General features: G+C 36.4%; 1 protein-coding gene across 1 annotated transcript in view; it reads left to right on the top strand.

The window, feature by feature from the left end:
- The window catches only part of LOC129945116 (uncharacterized), a 100,706-nt gene that overhangs the window by 52,490 nt on the left and 28,167 nt on the right, over positions 1 to 20,049 (top strand). Inside the window, exon 9 of the mRNA XM_056054775.1 lies at positions 21 to 18,600. Coding sequence (XP_055910750.1) covers positions 21 to 18,600 — 18,580 coding nt within the window. The remainder of the gene's footprint in view (positions 1 to 20; positions 18,601 to 20,049) is intronic.

The following is a 20,049-nucleotide window of genomic DNA, read 5'->3' as shown; positions in this document are numbered from 1 at the left end:
GAATTGAGGGCTTTGAAAAGGCTGAGAAAGATACACTGAAACAAGATATTTTGAAAGAGTCACCAGAAAAATCGGTTGTCCCTGATTCTGTTCAAAGTGAAACAAGTTCAGATGAAGAAACCGATGGTGATGTTGCTTCTATCCCAGACACATTAAAACCTGTTATGAAAGTTGATGACTCTCACAAAACTGTTACACCTTCCCATGAGAAAATTGATGAAATCGTAGCAAAACAAGATCTTACTCTTGGCCAAAGCCTTGTTCAAATTTCTCCAAAGCCCCTTGAAATTCACCCCAAGGAAGAAGCAAAGGTTGAAGATTCTATTGTTAAAGAAAGTGCCAAAACTGAAAGTTCTACTTTGGAAATTGAGGGCTTAGGAAAGGCTGAGAAAGATGCAAAGAAACTTGATATTTTGAAAAAGTCGCCAGAAAAATCGGTTGTCCCTGATTCTGTTCAAAGTGAAACAAGTTCAGATGAAGAAACCGGTGGTGATGTTGCTCCTATCCCAGACACTTTAAAACCTGTTATGAAAGTTGATGACTCTCACAAAACTGTTACACCTTCCGATGAGAAAATTGATGAAATCGTAGCAAAACAAGATCTTACTCTTGGCGAAAGCCTTGTTCAAATTTCCCCAAAGTCCCTTGAAATTCACCCCAGGGATGAAGAACAGGTTGAAGTTTCTATTGTTAAAGAAAGTTATAAAACTGAAAGTTCTACTTTGGGAATTGAGGGCTTAGAAAAGGCTGAAAAAGATACACAGAAACTAGATATTTTGAAAAAGTCACCAGAAAAATCGGTTGTCCCTGATTCTGTTCAAAGAGAACCAAGTTCAGATGAAGAAACCGATGGTGATGTTGCTTCTATCCCAGACACTTTAAAACCTGTTATGAAAGTTGATGACTCTCACAAAACTGTAACACCTTCCCATGAGAAAATTGATGAAATCGTAGCAAAACAAGATCTTACTCTTGGCGAAAGCCTTGTCCAAATTCCTCCAAAGCCCCTTGAAATTCACACCAAGGATGAAGCAGGGGCTGAAGATTCTATTATTAAAGGAAGTTCCAAAACTGAAAGTTCTACTTTGGGAATTGAGGGCTTAGAAAAAGATACAAAGATACTAGATATTTTGAAAAAGTCACCAGAAAAATCGGTTGTCCCTGATTCTAATCAAAGTGAAACAAGTTCAGATGAAGAAACCGATGATGATGTTGCTCCTATCCCAGACACTTTAAAACCTGTTATGAAAGTTGATGACTCTCACAAAACTGTTACACCTTCCCATGAGAAAATTGATGAAATCCTAGCAAAACAAGATCTTACTCTTGGCCAAAGCCTTGTTCAAATTTCTCCAAAGCCCCTTGAAATTCACCCAAAGGAAGAAGCAAAGGTTGAAGATTCTATTGTTCAAGAAAGTTCCAAAACTGAAAGTTCTACTTTGGAAATTGAGGGCTTAGGAAAGGCTGAGAAAGATACAAAGAAACTAGATACTTTAAAAAAGTCGCCAGAAAAATCGGTTGTCCCTGATTCTGTTCACAGTGAAACAAGTTCAGATGAAGAAACCGATGGTGATGTTGCTCCTATCCCAGATACTTTAAAACCTGTTATGAAAGTTGATGACTCTCACAAAACTGTTACACCTTCCCATGAGAAAATTGATGAAATCGTAGCAAAACAAGATCTTTCTCTTGGCCAAAGCCTTGTTCAAATTTCTCCAAAGCCCCTTGAAATTCACACCAAGGAAGAAGCAAAGGTTGAAGATTCTATTGTTAAAGCAAGTTCCAAAACTGAAAGTTCTACTTTGGGAATTGAGGGCTTAGAAAAGGCTGAGAAAGATACACTGAAACAAGATATTTTGAAAGAGTCACCAGAAAAATCGGTTGTCCCTGATTCTGTTCAAAGTGAAACAAGTTCAGATGAAGAAACCGATGATGATGTTGCTTCTATCCCAGACACTTTAAAACCTGTTATGAAAGTTGATGACTCTCACAAAACTGTTACACCTTCCGATGAGAAAATTGATGAAATCGTAGCAAAACAAGATCTTACTCTTGGCCAAAGCCTTGTTCAAATTTCTCCAAAGTTCCTTGAAATTCACCCCAGGGATGAAGCAGAGGTTGAAGATTCTATTGTTAAAGTAAGTTCCAAAACTGAAAGTTCTACTTTGAGAATTGAGGGCTTAGAAAAGGCTGAGAAAGATACACTGAAACAAGATATTTTGAAAGAGTCACCAGAAAAATCGGTTGTCCCTGATTCTGTTCAAAGTGAACCAAGTTCAGATGAAGAAACCGATGGTGATGTTGCTCCTATCCCAGACACTTTAAAACCTGTTATGAAAGTTGATGACTCTCACAAAACTGTTACACTTTCCCATGAGAAAATTGATGAAATCGTAGCAAAACAAGATCTTACTCTTGGCCAAAGCATTGTTCAAATTTCTCCAAAGCCCCTTGAAATTCACCCCAAGGAAGAAGCAAAGGTTGAAGATTCTATTGTTAAAGAAAGTTCCAAAACGGAAAGTTCTACTTTGGAAATTGAGGGCTTAGGAAAGGCTGAGAAAGATGCAAAGAAACTTGATATTTTGAAAAAGTCGCCAGAAAAATCGGTTGTCCCTGATTCTGTTCAAAGTGAAACAAGTTCAGATGAAGAAACCGATGGTGATGTTGCTTCTATCCCAGACACTTTAAAACCTGTTATGAAAGTTGATGACTCTCACAAAACTGTTACACCTTCCCATGAGAAAATTGATGAAATCGTAGCAAAACAAGATCTTACTCTCGGCGAAAGCCTTGTTCAAATTTCTCCAAAGCCCCTTGAAATTCACACCAAGGATGAAGCAGAGGTTGAAGATTCTATTGTTAAAGTAAGTTCCAAAACTGAAAGTTCTACTTTGGGAATTGAGGGCTTTGAAAAGGCTGAGAAAGATACACTGAAACAAGATATTTTGAAAGAGTCACCAGAAAAATCGGTTGTCCCTGATTCTGTTCAAAGTGAAACAAGTTCAGATGAAGAAACCGATGGTGATGTTGCTTCTATCCCAGACACATTAAAACCTGTTATGAAAGTTGATGACTCTCACAAAACTGTTACACCTTCCCATGAGAAAATTGATGAAATCGTAGCAAAACAAGATCTTACTCTTGGCCAAAGCCTTGTTCAAATTTCTCCAAAGCCCCTTGAAATTCACCCCAAGGAAGAAGCAAAGGTTGAAGATTCTATTGTTAAAGAAAGTGCCAAAACTGAAAGTTCTACTTTGGAAATTGAGGGCTTAGGAAAGGCTGAGAAAGATGCAAAGAAACTTGATATTTTGAAAAAGTCGCCAGAAAAATCGGTTGTCCCTGATTCTGTTCAAAGTGAAACAAGTTCAGATGAAGAAACCGGTGGTGATGTTGCTCCTATCCCAGACACTTTAAAACCTGTTATGAAAGTTGATGACTCTCACAAAACTGTTACACCTTCCGATGAGAAAATTGATGAAATCGTAGCAAAACAAGATCTTACTCTTGGCCAAAGCCTTGTTCAAATTTCTCCAAAACCCTTTGAAATTTACCCCAAGGAAGAAGCAAAGGTTGAAGATTCTATTGTTAAAGAAAGTTCCAAAACGGAAAGTTCTACTTTGGAAATTGAGGGCTTAGGAAAGGCTGAGAAAGATGCAAATAAACTTGATATTTTGAAAAAGTCGCCAGAAAAATCGGTTGTCCCTGATTCTGTTCAAAGTGAAACAAGTCCAAATGAAGAAACCGATAGTGATGTTGCTCCTATCCCAGACACTTTAAAACCTGTTATGAAAGTTGATGACTCTCACAAAACTGTTACACCTTCCCATGAGAAAATTGATGAAATCGTAGCAAAACAAGATCTTACTCTCGGCGAAAGCCTTGTTCAAATTTCACCTAAGCCCCTTGAAATTCACCCCAGGGATGAAGCAGAGGTTGAAGATTCTATTGTTAAAGAAAGTTCCAAAACTGAAAGTTCTACTTTGGGAATTGAGGGCTTACATAAGGTTGAAAAAGATACAAAGAAACTAGATATTTTGAAAGAGTCACCAGAAAAATCGGTTGTCCCTGATTCTGTTCAAAGTGAAACAAGTTCAGATGAAGAAACCGATGGTGATGTTGCTTCTATCCCAGACACTTTAAAACCTGTTAAGAAAGTTGATGACTCTCACAAAACTGTTGCACCGTCCCATGAGAAAATTGATGAAATCGTAGCAAAAGAAGATCTAACTCTTGGCGAAATCTTTGTTAAAGTTTCTATAAAGCCCCTAAAAATTCACCCCAAGGAAGAAGCAAATGGTGAAGATTCTATTGCTAAAGAAAGTTCCAAAACTGAAAGTTTTACTTTGGGAATTGAGGGCTTAGAAAAGGCTGAGAAAGGTACAAAGAAACTAGATATTTTGAAAAAGTCGCCAAAAAAATTGGTTGTTCCTGATTCTGTTCAAAGTGAAACAATTGTATCAAAACAAGATCTTACTCTCGGCGAAAGCCTTGTTCAAATTTCTCCAAAGCCCCTTGAAATTCACCCCAAGGAAGAAGCAAAGGTTGAAGATTCTATTGTTAAAGAAAGTTCCAAAACTGATAGTTCTACTTTGGAAATTGAGTTCTTACAAAAGGCTGAGAAAGATACACTGAAACAAGATATTTTGAAAAAGTCGCCAGAAAAATCAGTTGTAACTGATTCTGTTCAAAGTGAAACAAGTTCAGATGAAGAAACCGATGGTGATGTTGCTTCTATTCCAGACACTTTAAAACCTGTTATGAAAGTTGATGACTCTCACAAAACTGTTACACCTTCCCATGAGAAAATTGATGAAATCGTAGCAAAACAAGATCTTACTCTAGGCGAAAGCCTTGTCCAAATTTCTCCAAAGCCACTTGAAATTCACCCCAAGGAAGAAGCAAAGGTTGAAGATTCTATTGTTAAAGAAAGGTCCAAAACTGAAAGTTCTACTTTGGGAATTGAGGGCTTAGAAAAAGCTGAGAAAGATACGAAGAAACCAGATATTTTGAAAAAGTCGCCAGAAAAATCGGTTGTCCCTGATTCTGTTCAAAGTGAAACAAGTTCAGATGAAGAAACCGATGGTGATGTTGCTTCTATCCCAGATACTTTAAAACCTGTTATGAAAGTTGATGACTCTCACAAAACTGTTACACCTTCCCATAAGAAAATTGATGAAATCGTAGTAAAACAAGATCTTACTTTTGGCGAAAGCCTTGTTCAAATTTCTCCAAAGCCCCTTGAAATTCACACCAAGGAAGACGCAGAGGTTAAAGATTCTATTGTTAAAGAAAGTTCCAAAACTGAAAATTCTACTTTGGGAATTGAGGGCTTACATAAGGTTGAAATAGATACACAGAAACTAGATATTTTGAAAGAGTCACCAGAAAAATCGGTTGTCCCTGATTCTGTTCAAAGTGAAACAAGTTCAGATGAAGAAACCGATGGTGATGTTGCTTCTATCCCAGATACTTTAAAACCTGTTATGAAAGTCGATGACTCTCACAAAACTGTTACACCTTCCCTTGAGAAAATTGATGAAATCGTAGCAAAACAAGATCTTACTCTCGGCGAAAGCCTTGTTCAAATTTCTCCACCTTTTCATGAGAAAATTGATGAAATCGTAGCAAAACAAGATCTTACTCTTGGCGAAAGCCTTGTTCAAATTTCTATAAAGCCAATAAAAATTCACCCCAAGGAAGAAGCAAATGTTGAAGATTCTATAGTTAAAGAAAGTTCCAAAACTGAAAGTTCTACTTTGGGAATTGAGGGCTTAGAAAAGGCTGAGAAAGATACGAAGAAACTAGATATTTTGAAAAAGTCGCCAGAAAAATCAGTTGTCCCTGATTCTGTTCAAAGTGAAACAAGTTCAGATGAAGAAACCGATGGTGATGTTGCTTCTATCCCAGACTCATTAAAACCTGTTATGAAAGTTGATGACTCTCACAAAACTGTTACACCTTCCCAAGAGAAAATTGATGAAATCGTAGCAAAACAAGATCCTACTCTCGGCGAAAACCTTGTTCAAATTTCTCCAAAGCCCCTTGAAATTCACCCCAAGGAAGAAGCAAAGGTTGAAGATTCTATTGTTAAAGAAAGGTGCAAAACTGAAAGTTCTACTTTGGGAATTGAGGGCTTAGAAAAGGCTGAGAAAGGTACAAAGAAACTAGATATTTTGAAAAAGTCGCCAAAAAAATTGGTTGTCCCTGATTCTGTTCAAAGTGAAACAATTGTATCAAAACAAGATCTTACTCTCGGCGAAAGCCTTGTTCAAATTTCTCCAAAGCCCCTTGAAATTCACCCCAAGGAAGAAGCAAAGGTTGAAGATTCTATTGTTAAAGAAAGTTCCAAAACTGAAAGTTCTACTTTGGAAATTGAGTTCTTACAAAAGGCTGAGAAAGATACACTGAAACAAGATATTTTGAAAAAGTCGCCAGAAAAATCGGTTGTAACTGATTCTGTTCAAAGTGAAACAAGTTCAGATGAAGAAACCGATGGTGATGTTGCTTCTATTCCAGACACTTTAAAACCTGTTATGAAAGTTGATGACTCTCACAAAACTGTTACACCTTCCCATGAGAAAATTGATGAAATCGTAGCAAAACAAGATCTTACTCTCGGCGAAAGCCTTGTCCAAATTTCTCCAAAGCCACTTGAAATTCACCCCAAGGAAGAAGCAAAGGTTGAAGATTCTATTGTTAAAGAAAGGTCCAAAACTGAAAGTTCTACTTTGGGAATTGAGGGCTTAGAAAAGGCTGAGAAAGATACGAAGAAACCAGATATTTTGAAAAAGTCGCCAGAAAAATCGGTTGTCCCTGATTCTGTTCAAAGTGAAACAAGTTCAGATGAAGAAACCGATGGTGATGTTGCTTCTATCCCAGACACTTTAAAACCTGTTATGAAAGTTGATGACTCTCACAAAACTTCCCATAAGAAAATTGATGAAATCGTAGCAAAACAAGATCTTACTCTCGGCGAGAGCCTTGTTCAATTTTCTCCAAAGCCCCTTGAAATTCACCCCAAGGAAGAAGCAAAGGTTGAAGATTCTATTGTTAAAGAAAGTTCCAAAACTGAAAGTTCTACTTATGGAATTGAGGGCTTAGAAAAGGCTGAGAAAGATACAAAGAAACTAGATATTTTGAAAGAGTCGCCAGAAAAATCGGTTGTCCCTGATTCTGTTCAAAGTGAAACAAGTTCAGATGAAGAAACCGATGGTGATGTTGCTTCTATCCCAGACACTTTAAAACCTGTTATGAAAGTTGATGACTCTCACAAAACTGTAACACCTTCCTATGATAAAATTGATGAAATCTTAGCAAAACAAGATCTTACTCTTGGCGAAAGCCTTGTTCAAATTTCTCCAAAGTCCCTTGAAATTCACCCCAGGGATGAAGCAGTGGTTGAAGATTCTATTGTTCAAGAAAGTTCTAAAACTGAAAGTTCTAGTTTAAAAATTAAGGGCTTACAAAAGGTTGAAATAGTTACACAGAAACAAGATATTTTGAAAAAGTCACCAGAAAAATCGGTTGTCCCTGATTCTGTTCAAAGTGAAACAAGTTCAGATGAAGAAACCGATGGTGATGTTGCTTCTATCCCAGACTCATTAAAACCTGTTATGAAAGTTGATGACTCTCACAAAACTGTTACACCTTCCCATGAGAAAATTGATGAAATCGTAGCAAAACAAGATCCTACTCTCGACGAAAACCTTGTTCAAATTTCTCCAAAGCCCCTTGAAATTCACCCCAAGGAAGAAGCAAAGGTTGAAGATTCTATTGTTAAAGAAAGTTCCAAAACTGATAGTTCTACTTTGGAAATTGAGTTCTTAAAAAAGGCTGAGAAAGATACACTGAAACAAGATATTTTGAAAAAGTCGCCAGAAAAATCGGTTGTAACTGATTCTGTTCAAAGTGAAACAAGTTCAGATGAAGAAACCGATGGTGATGTTGCTTCTATCGCAGATACTTTAAAACCTGTTATGAAAGTCGATGACTCTCACAAAACTGTTACACCTTCCCTTGAGAAAATTGATGAAATCGTAGCAAAACAAGATCTTATTCTCGGCGAAAGCCTTGTTCAAATTTCTCCACCTTCTCATGAGAAAATTGATGAAATCGTAGCAAAACAAGATCTTACTCTTGGCGAGAGCCTTGTTCAAATTTCTCCAAAGCTCCTTGAAATTCACCCCAAGGAAGAAGCAAAGGTTGAAGATTCTATTGTTAAAGAAAGTGCCAAAACTGAAAGTTCTACTTTGGGAATTGAAGGCTTACAAAATGTTGAAAAAGATACAAAGAAACAAGATATTTTGATAAAGTCGCCAGAAAAATCGGTTGTCCCTGATTCTGTTCAAAGTGAAACAAGTTCAGATGAAGAAACCGATGGTGATGTTGCTTCTAACCCAGACATTTTAAAACCTGTTATGAAAGTTGATGACTCTCACAAAACTGTAACACCTTCCTATGATAAAATTGATGAAATCCTAGCAAAACAAGATCTTACTCTTGGCGAAAGCCTTGTTCAAATTTCTCCAAAGTCCCTTGAAATTCACCCCAGGGATGAAGCAGTGGTTGAAGATTCTATTGTTCAAGAAAGTTCTAAAACTGAAAGTTCTAGTTTAAAAATTAAGGGCTTACAAAAGGTTGAAATAGTTACACAGAAACAAGATATTTTGAAAAAGTCACCAGAAAAATCGGTTGTCCCTGATTCTGTTCAAAGTGAAACAAGTTCAGATGAAGAAACCGATGGTGATGTTGCTTCTATCCCAGACTCATTAAAACCTGTTATGAAAGTTGATGACTCTCACAAAACTGTTACACCTTCCCATGAGAAAATTGATGAAATCGTAGCAAAAGAAGATCTTACTCTTGGCGAAAGCCTTGTTCAAATGTCTCCAAAGACCATTGAAGCAGAGGTTGAAGATTCTTTTGTTATAGTAAGGTCCAAAACTGAAAGTTCTACTTTGGGAATTGAGGGCTTACAAAAGGTTGAGCAAGATACACAGAAAATAGATATTTTGAAAGAGTCACCAGAAAAATCGGTTGTCCCTGATTCTGTTCAAAGTGAAACAAGTTCAGATGAAGAAACCGATGGTGATGTTGCTTCTATCCCAGACACTTTAAAACCTGTTATGAAAGTTGGTGACTCTCACAAAACTGTTACACCTTCCCAAGAGAAAATTGATGAAATCGTAGCAAAACAAGATCCTACTCTCGGCGAAAACCTTGTTCAAATTTCTCCAAAGCCCCTTGAAATTCACCCTAAGGAAGAAGCAAAGGTTGAAGATTCTATTGTTAAAGAAAGGTGCAAAACTGAAAGTTCTACTTTGGGAATTGAGGGCTTAGAAAAGGCTGAGAAAGATACACTGAAACAAGATATTTTGAAAAAGTCGCCAGAAAAATCGGTTGTAACTGATTCTGTTAAAAGTGAAACAAGTTCAGATGAAGAAACCGATGGTGATGTTGATTCTATCCCAGACACTTTAAAACCTGTTATGAAAGTTGATGACTCTCACAAAACTGTTACACCTTCCGATGAGAAAATTGGTGAAATCGTAGCAAAACAAGATCTTACTCTCGGCGAGAGCCTTGTTCAAATTTCTCCAAAGCCCCTTGAAATTCACCCCAAGGAAGAAGCAAAGGTTGAAGATTCTACAGTTAAAGAAAGTGCCAAAACTGAAAGTTTTACTTTGGGAATTGAGGGCTTAGAAAAGGCTGCGAATGATGCACAGAAACTAGATATTTTGAAAAAGTCGCCAGAAAAATTGGTTGTCCCTGATTCTGTTCAAAGTGAAACAAGTTCAGATGAAGAAACCGATGGTGATGTTGCTTCTATCCCAGACACTTTAAAACCTGTTATGAAAGTTGATGACTCTCACAAAACTTCCCATAAGAAAATTGATGAAATCGTAGCAAAACAAGATCTTACTCTTGGCGAAAGCCTTGTTCAATTTTCTCCAAAGCCCCTTGAAATTCACCCCAAGGAAGAAGCAAAGGTTGAAGATTCTATTGTTAAAGAAAGTTCCAAAACTGATAGTTCTACTTTGGAAATTGAGTTCTTACAAAAGGCTGAGAAAGATACACTGAAACAAGATATTTTGAAAGAGTCGCCAGAAAAATCTGTTCTCCCTGATTCTGTTCATAGTGAAACAAGTTCAGATGAAGAAACCGATGGTGATGTTGCTTCTACAGACACTTCAAAAACTTTTATGAAAGTTGATGACTCTCACAAAACTGTTACACCTTCCCATGAGAAAATTGATCAAATCGTAGCAAAACAAGATCCTACTCTCGGCGAAAACCTTGTTCAAATTTCTCCAAAGCCCCTTGAAATTCACCCTAAGGAAGAAGCAAAGGTTGAAGGTTCTATTGTTAAAGAAAGGTCCAAAACTGAAAGTTCTACTTTGGGAATTGAGGGCTTAGAAAAGGCTGAGGAAGATACACTGAAACAAGATATTTTGAAAAAGTCGCCAGAAAAATCGGTTGTAACTGATTCTGTTCAAAGTGAAACAAGTTCAGATGAAGAAACCGATGGTGATGTTGCTTCTATCGCAGATACTTTAAAACCTGTTATGAAAGTCGATGACTCTCACAAAACTGTTACACCTTCCCTTGAGAAAATTGATGAAATCGTAGCAAAACAAGATCTTATTCTCGGCGAAAGCCTTGTTCAAATTTCTCCACCTTCTCATGAGAAAATTGATGAAATCGTAGTAAAACAAGATCTTACTCTTGGCGAGAGCCTTGTTCAAATTTCTCCAAAGCTCCTTGAAATTCACCCCAAGGAAGAAGCAAAGGTTGAAGATTCTATTGTTAAAGAAAGTTCCAAAACTGAAAGTTCTACTTTGGGAATTGAAGGCTTACAAAATGTTGAAAAAGATACAAAGAAACAAGATATTTTGATAAAGTCGCCAGAAAAATCGGTTGTCCCTGATTCTGTTCAAAGTGAAACAAGTTCAGATGAAGAAACCGATGGTGATGTTGCTTCTAACCCAGACATTTTAAAACCTGTTATGAAAGTTGATGACTCTCACAAAACTGTAACACCTTCCTATGATAAAATTGATGAAATCCTAGCAAAACAAGATCTTACTCTTGGCGAAAGCCTTGTTCAAATTTCTCCAAAGTCCCTTGAAATTCACCCCAGGGATGAAGCAGTGGTTGAAGATTCTATTGTTCAAGAAAGTTCTAAAACTGAAAGTTCTAGTTTAAAAATTAAGGGCTTACAAAAGGTTGAAATAGTTACACAGAAACAAGATATTTTGAAAAAGTCACCAGAAAAATCGGTTGTCCCTGATTCTGTTCAAAGTGAACCAAGTTCAGATGAAGAAACCGATGGTGATGTTGCTTCTAACCCAGACACATTAAAACCTGTTATGAAAGTTGATGACTCTCACAAAACTGTTACACCTTCCCATGAGAAAATTGATGAAATCGTAGCAAAACAAGATCTTACTCTTGGCGAAAGACTTGTTCAAATTTCTCCAAAGCTCCTTGAAATTCACCCCAAGGAAGAAGCAAAGGTTGAAGATTCTATTGTTGAAGAAAGTGCCAAAACTGAAAGTTCTACTTTGGGAATTGAGGGCTTAGAAAAGGCTGAGAAAGATACGAAGAAACTAGATATTTTGAAAAAGTCGCCAGAAAAATCAGTTGTCCCTGATTCTGTTCAAAGTGAAACAAGTTCAGATGAAGAAACCGATGGTGATGTTGCTTCTATCCCAGACTCATTAAAACCTGTTATGAAAGTTGATGACTCTCACAAAACTGTTACACCTTCCCATGAGAAAATTGATGAAATCGTAGCAAAAGAAGATCTTACTCTTGGCGAAAGCCTTGTTCAAATGTCTCCAAAGACCATTGAAGCAGAGGTTGAAGATTCTTTTGTTATAGTAAGGTCCAAAACTGAAAGTTCTACTTTGGGAATTGAGGGCTTACAAAAGGTTGAGCAAGATACACAGAAAATAGATATTTTGAAAGAGTCACCAGAAAAATCGGTTGTCCCTGATTCTGTTCAAAGTGAAACAAGTTCAGATGAAGAAACCGATGGTGATGTTGCTTCTATCCCAGACACTTTAAAACCTGTTATGAAAGTTGGTGACTCTCACAAAACTGTTACACCTTCCCAAGAGAAAATTGATGAAATCGTAGCAAAACAAGATCCTACTCTCGGCGAAAACCTTGTTCAAATTTCTCCAAAGCCCCTTGAAATTCACCCTAAGGAAGAAGCAAAGGTTGAAGATTCTATTGTTAAAGAAAGGTGCAAAACTGAAAGTTCTACTTTGGGAATTGAGGGCTTAGAAAAGGCTGAGAAAGATACACTGAAACAAGATATTTTGAAAAAGTCGCCAGAAAAATCGGTTGTAACTGATTCTGTTAAAAGTGAAACAAGTTCAGATGAAGAAACCGATGGTGATGTTGATTCTATCCCAGACACTTTAAAACCTGTTATGAAAGTTGATGACTCTCACAAAACTGTTACACCTTCCGATGAGAAAATTGGTGAAATCGTAGCAAAACAAGATCTTACTCTCGGCGAGAGCCTTGTTCAAATTTCTCCAAAGCCCCTTGAAATTCACCCCAAGGAAGAAGCAAAGGTTGAAGATTCTACAGTTAAAGAAAGTGCCAAAACTGAAAGTTTTACTTTGGGAATTGAGGGCTTAGAAAAGGCTGCGAATGATGCACAGAAACTAGATATTTTGAAAAAGTCGCCAGAAAAATTGGTTGTCCCTGATTCTGTTCAAAGTGAAACAAGTTCAGATGAAGAAACCGATGGTGATGTTGCTTCTATCCCAGACACTTTAAAACCTGTTATGAAAGTTGATGACTCTCACAAAACTTCCCATAAGAAAATTGATGAAATCGTAGCAAAACAAAATCTTACTCTTGGCGAAAGCCTTGTTCAAATTTCTCCAAAGCCCCTTGAAATTCACCCCAAGGAAGAAGCAAAGGTTGAAGATTCTATTGTTAAAGAAAGTTCCAAAACTGATAGTTCTACTTTGGAAATTGAGTTCTTACAAAAGGCTGAGAAAGATACACTGAAACAAGATATTTTGAAAGAGTCGCCAGAAAAATCTGTTCTCCCTGATTCTGTTCATAGTGAAACAAGTTCAGATGAAGAAACCGATGGTGATGTTGCTTCTACAGACACTTCAAAAACTTTTATGAAAGTTGATGACTCTCACAAAACTGTTACACCTTCCCATGAGAAAATTGATCAAATCGTAGCAAAACAAGATCCTACTCTCGGCGAAAACCTTGTTCAAATTTCTCCAAAGCCCCTTGAAATTCACCCTAAGGAAGAAGCAAAGGTTGAAGGTTCTATTGTTAAAGAAAGGTCCAAAACTGAAAGTTCTACTTTGGGAATTGAGGGCTTAGAAAAGGCTGAGAAAGATACACTGAAACAAGATATTTTGAAAAAGTCGCCAGAAAAATCGGTTGTAACTGATTCTGTTCAAAGTGAAACAAGTTCAGATGAAGAAACCGATGGTGATGTTGCTTCTATCCCAGACACTTTAAAACCTGTTATGAAAGTTGATGACTCTCACAAAACTGTTACACCTTCCGATGAGAAAATTGGTGAAATCGTAGCAAAACAAGATCTTACTCTCGGCGAGAGCCTTGTTCAAATTTCTCCAAAGCCCCTTGAAATTCACCCCAAGGAAGAAGCAAAGGTTGAAGATTCTACTGTTAAAGAAAGTGCCAAAACTGAAAGTTTTACTTTGGGAATTGAGGGCTTAGAAAAGGCTGCGAATGATGCACAGAAACTAGATATTTTGAAAAAGTCGCCAGAAAAATTGGTTGTCCCTGATTCTGTTCAAAGTGAAACAAGTTCAGATGAAGAAACCGATGGTGATGTTGCTTCTATCCCAGACACTTTAAAACCTGTTATGAAAGTTGATGACTCTCACAAAACTTCCCATAAGAAAATTGATGAAATCGTAGCAAAACAAGATCTTACTATCGGCGAGAGCCTTGTTCAATTTTCTCCAAAGCCCCTTGAAATTCACCCCAAGGAAGAAGCAAAGGTTGAAGATTCTATTGTTAAAGAAAGTGCCAAAACTGAAAGTTCTACTTATGGAATTGAGGGCTTAGAAAAGGCTGAGAAAGATACAAAGAAACTAGATATTTTGAAAGAGTCACCAGAAAAATCGGTTGTCCCTGATTCTGTTCAAAGTGAAACAAGTTCAGATGAAGAAACCGATGGTGATGTTGATTCTATCCCAGACACTTTAAAACCTGTTATGAAAGTTGATGACTCTCACAAAACTTCCCATAAGAAAATTGATGAAATCGTAGCAAAACAAGATCTTACTCTCGGCGAGAGCCTTGTTCAATTTTCTCCAAAGCCCCTTGAAATTCACCCCAAGGAAGAAGCAAAGGTTGAAGATTCTATTGTTAAAGAAAGTGCCAAAACTGAAAGTTCTACTTATGGAATTGAGGGCTTAGAAAAGGCTGAGAAAGATATAAAGAAACTAGATATTTTGAAAGAGTCGCCAGAAAAATCGGTTGTCCCTGATTCTGTTCAAAGTGAAACAAGTTCAGATGAAGAAACCGATGGTGATGTTGCTTTTATCCCAGACACTTTAAAACCTGTTATGAAAGTTGATGACTCTCACAAAACTTCCCATAAGAAAATTGATGAAATCGTAGCAAAACAAGATCTTACTATCGGCGAGAGCCTTGTTCAATTTTCTCCAAAGCCCCTTGAAATTCACCCCAAGGAAGAAGCAAAGGTTGAAGATTCTATTGTTAAAGAAAGTTCCAAAACTGAAAGTTCTACTTATGGAATTGAGTGCTTAGAAAAGGCTGAGAAAGATGCACAGAAACTAGATATTTTGAAAGAGTCGCCAGAAAAATCGGTTGTCCCTGATTCTGTTCAAAGTGAAACAAGTTCAGATGAAGAAACCGATGGTGATGTTGCTTCTATCCCAGACACTTTAAAACCTGTTATGAAAGTTGATGACTCTCACAAAACTGTAACACCTTCCTATGATAAAATTGATGAAATCTTAGCAAAACAAGATCTTACTCTTGGCGAAAGCCTTGTTCAAATTTCTCCAAAGTCCCTTGAAATTCACCCCAGGGATGAAGCAGTGGTTGAAGATTCTATTGTTCAAGAAAGTTCTAAAACTGAAAGTTCTAGTTTAAAAATTAAGGGCTTACAAAAGGTTGAAATAGTTACACAGAAACAAGATATTTTGAAAAAGTCACCAGAAAAATCGGTTGTCCCTGATTCTGTTCAAAGTGAAACAAGTTCAGATGAAGAAACCGATGGTGATGTTGCTTCTATCCCAGACACTATAAAACCTGTTATGAAAGTTGATGACTCTCACAAAACTGTTACACCTTCCCAAGAGAAAATTGATGCAATCGTAGCAAAACACGATCTTACTCTCGGCGAAAGCCTTGTTCAAATTTCTCCAAAGCCCCTTGAAATTCACCCCAAGAAAGAAGGAAAGGTTGAAGATTCTATTGTTAAAGAAAGTTCCAAAACTGATAGTTCTACTTTGGAAATTGAGTTCTTACAAAAGGCTGAGAAAGATACACTGAAACAAGATATTTTGAAAGAGTCGCCAGAAAAATCGGTTGTAACTGATTCTGTTCAAAGTGAAACAAGTTCAGATGAAGAAACCGATGGTGATGTTGCTTCTATCCCAGACACTTTAAAACCTGTTATGAAAGTTGATGACTCTCACAAAACTGTTACACCTTCCGATGAGAAAATTGGTGAAATCGTAGCAAAACAAGATCTTACTCTCGGCGAGAGCCTTGTTCAAATTTCTCCAAAGCCCCTTGAAATTCACCCCAAGGAAGAAGCAAAGGTTGATGATTCTATTGTTAAAGAAAGTTCCAAAACTGAAAGTTCTACTTTGGGAATTAAGGGCTTTGGAAAGGCTGAGCAACTAGATATTTTGAAAAAGTTGCCAGAAAAATCAGTTGTCCCTGATTCTGTTCAAATTGAAACGAGATCAGACCAAGATACTTATGTTTGTGTGGCTTCTGTCCCAGACACTTTTAAATCTTTTGATGACTCTCACAAATCTTCTGACGATAAAACTGATGAAATCGCAACAGAACAAAATCTCACTTTTGTCGAAAGTTATGTTCAAATATCTCAAAAGCCCCTTCGGAGTTATCCCCAAGATGTATCCTTTAGAAACTTTAGTAACGTTCAGGATCTTACTTTGATTAGCAAAGATAAGGATGCTGCTGCTCATAGAATTCTTTCTCTTGAAGGTAGCAAGTTTAAGGCAACAGTTGATGATGACAAGCTTTCGTTTGAATTCCTTCCAAAATCAGACAGTTCTGTTGTTAGTAAAGATGGCTCAAAAGAGATTCAAGTACCTATGATTCCAGAGTATGAAAAAACATCCATCCCAGACCCATCACAATTCGATAGTAAAGATTACGTTTCTCAAAAGGTTGTATCACAGTTTGAAAAGATTAGTAAGGAAGAGTTATTATCAAATGAAATGTTATTCTCTGATGATATTTTAATTAATTCTCAAGAGGTATATTCAACCCCTAGTAAAAATGAAACTGAAAGTAAAGACATTGGTAGTAAAGCTTTGACTCCCAAGTCAGATGGTGAAGTTTCTGCAAATATTGAAGAATATAAACATAAAGATTTTCCTGCAATTGGAAAAGATCATACAATTATACCCGATACAACAAAATCTAAGAAACTTCCCTTAATGCACTTACCTCTATCTTTGAGAAGAACTTCTTCTTCAGACCATCCAAAAGATAATAGTACTAAGGAAAGTCAATATTCTTCTCTGTGTTATAAATCTGACTCTTCCAACAGTATTGATAGCTTAGAAGCGGAAAACGTTGAAACTGGCAGTAAGAACCAGACGAAAGACAAGTCCCGGGTACCTTTGAGTTATTTCGTTGAATTAAATGCAGAAAAGAGCAATATTAGGAAAAATAAACTTAAACCTGTTGTTAAACCTCCCAAAGAAAATGTTCGCACTCAAGTTTTGCGGGACTCAAGACCCAAAAAGTCTGATGAAAAACCACTTAAAATTAAGCCAGATAAGAAATCAATAAAGCCTACTAATATAAAAATCAAAGACACAGACATGGTTCCCATAGAAAAGCATAGACCTAAAACACCATCGTCGAGACCTGTTACTTCGAAAAAAATTGTAGATAAACCCCGCAACCCAGAAAAACTTATCAACAAAGATAACTTAGTCGAGAGCAAAAAGTTGAGTGTTAAGTCTACAACCACTACTCGAACTGAAAACAAAACTGTTACTAATTTGAAGCAATCTACCTCAAAACAAAGCTCCTCCCTGCACAGTTACATGCGTCCCACTCTTTCACATAATTTAAAGTCTGGGGTCTACGAAAAAGTTGATGTGTCCGGAGCTATTAACAAGAAAGCACTTAGAACCACTAGAGAAAGCTCTTCTGAATCTTTGAGCATGGTTTCTGTCAAACTGAGACCTCCTGTGGGACAAACTAAGAAAAATATAAGTGTCACCGATAAGAGCATCAGTGGTAGCAAAAAGGACCTAAGCATGGTTCCAAAACCAAAGCAAGATATTACTAAAAAGAAACCCCTTGAGAAAAACGTTTCTGGAATTAATTCGAAACTAAGTTCTTTCGACAACAAACTTAATAAATATGAAAAGAAGCGTATACCGACCTCAATACCAAGTGAAGCTGTCAAAAAGGCATCTCTTACTCGAAATACTCTTCAAAAATCCAACACTATCATCAAAGAAACTAAAAAATCAACCGACAATTTTAAAGAAACTAAAAAAACTATACAAAGCGTTTATTCGAAAAAGGAAACTCAAAAAACCATTCAACCTCAGTCTAAAATTCAGAAACCCACAAATAGCCAAACAAATGACCAAAAAACTGTGGTAAAAAAGAATGTTTCCAAAGTTAAAAAAGAACACAACAAGACAGGTAGTAATCAAATACAAACAAATAAGAGTGAAGTGAAGAAATCAACTCCAAAATCTAGAACTATTCAAAGTGATTCCAATAAGTCTAAAGCAAGTCCAATTTCAACACCAAAAGTCATAAAGGACAAGTTGAACAAAAATTTGAAGATCGTGCAAAGCAACATACCTAGACAAGTTCAGAAAACAAATACTACAGCAAAAGTCGCGGATACTAAGTCCGCCACCGCCGCCGCAAAAGAACTGGAATATGACAACTTTTCAAGTCAATCAAACGGAAAGCAAATGGTGACGAGTGAAGTATTTACGAAAACCTTTGGCAGTAAGCCACTCGAAGTTATCTTCCAAAAACCTACATTCACTGATGTAGATGCTATTTTGGAGAGAAAAAACAGCGATTGCCGAAACAATGAATTCGAAGTCAGCTTTATAGATACAACTGATTCGAGCCTATCCGATTCAGTAGCATTGTCGATATTTACCGTCGATCATGATAGCAGACTTCATATAATCAGTCCTGGCTCTCCTAAGCCTACCAAAGATCCATTGCTTTTAATGGAGGAAGAAATAGAAAAACGACATCTCAATGTTTGCATAGATGAGAACGGAATTGTTTCGTTTAAGGACATAGATACGTTCAGCAAATTTAAGGATAACAAAGATGAGCTTCCAATTTTTTCTCAAGGTAATATTTTTGTTTTTATATAGACATTAAAGTAGTTTGACAATTTCTTGCTAAGCACACAAGCTGTGAATGTGTTCTTAAATGTTGGTTTTCGAAACTGAGTGTTTTTTTATATTGCTGATACACACCTTTCCAAAATTTTAGATCTTAATATAACAAAAACAGTGGGTACCATGTTTGGATGAAAAATATATACAAAACTGCTCGTCTTGGTTGCATTTAAAATTTTAAGAACGACAAAATAAACATTTCAGGTTGACCAAGGCACTAAAACTTACTATTGACTAAACTAGAGATCTGCTACTGCTACATACAAAAATGATAAGAATTACTATTTACAAATAACTTAGCTTCTTTATTTTGTTGTAATCTCAGAAGAAGAAGACATCGATTTTAATGATATCACCCATCTTTTAAAGCTTTATTCCTAACAAAAATAGTAAAAGATAAATTCTTAACGTTTTGTCGAAAGAATTATTGCAATGCTTTAGGAATTACGATACAAAAAAGAACAATTTTTATTCGTTGTTAATTTTCCTTCAAAATAAATCTATTCTTGGAATGAATTCAAAATCTATCAAGGGAAACCTTATAACTAGAACTATCTTGCGTTTGCGTCTAATAAATATTTGTTCTACTCCATGTATGGAGGGCCTAGTTTCAGGCTAGCTTTACTCTCGTTTTTGAAAAGACAAGTCATACAAGCTGAAAACACCAGGTTGACGTATTACAATATTTGTTTAATTCAATATTATTTATTTATTACATTTGCTTAAAAAAACAAGGAAACTACGTTTTTAGTTTCTTCTACTTTCGCTTGTTCAATAATATAATTTTGATAATGCCTTTAAAGCTTTATTTTAAATGCAATCAAGTCAGCAGATATTTTCCATGCGATTCCTCAAGTTAAGTAAATAAACTTAAGTTGAGACTTAGGCAGGCCAATAAATATAGATTCGATTCTTAGATTCTTAGTAAAGTGACAACGCCCAACATTTTACAAAACAATTATAATATGTTATTTTAGTTCATTCATATGGTTTACTTACTTTTCCTTGATGCTCGTATGCAAAATATTATTGTACAAACTTCTCCACTAAAACTTTTCTTTAAAAAATTATACAATTTAATTATTTTTAAAGAAAACTACAAAAATGTCTGATATACCAACAATTTCGGTTACCAAAGATGATGACAATTCGTACGACCATTATGAAAATGGTGACAATGATATCAGCGGAATAAGTGGAGCCCTTACTGATATAGAAGACATGGATAGCAATGATGACGAAGATTATGGAAAACTCTTTCTCAAAAATAACAACAGCAAAAGAGGATCACGATCGGGAGGTGCCACAGATATTGAAGACTATAATGATTCAGGTTCAGAAGATGAAGCAAGCAGAAACTATCCAGTTTTGATGTTATCTCTGCAAGAATTTTTAAACC

This window comes from Eupeodes corollae, chromosome 2 (genome assembly GCF_945859685.1).
Source record: "Eupeodes corollae chromosome 2, idEupCoro1.1, whole genome shotgun sequence".
Lineage (NCBI taxonomy): Eukaryota > Metazoa > Arthropoda > Insecta > Diptera > Syrphidae > Eupeodes > Eupeodes corollae.
Note: the sequence above shows the minus strand (reverse complement) of the source record. Positions and strands in the feature narration are given on the sequence as shown.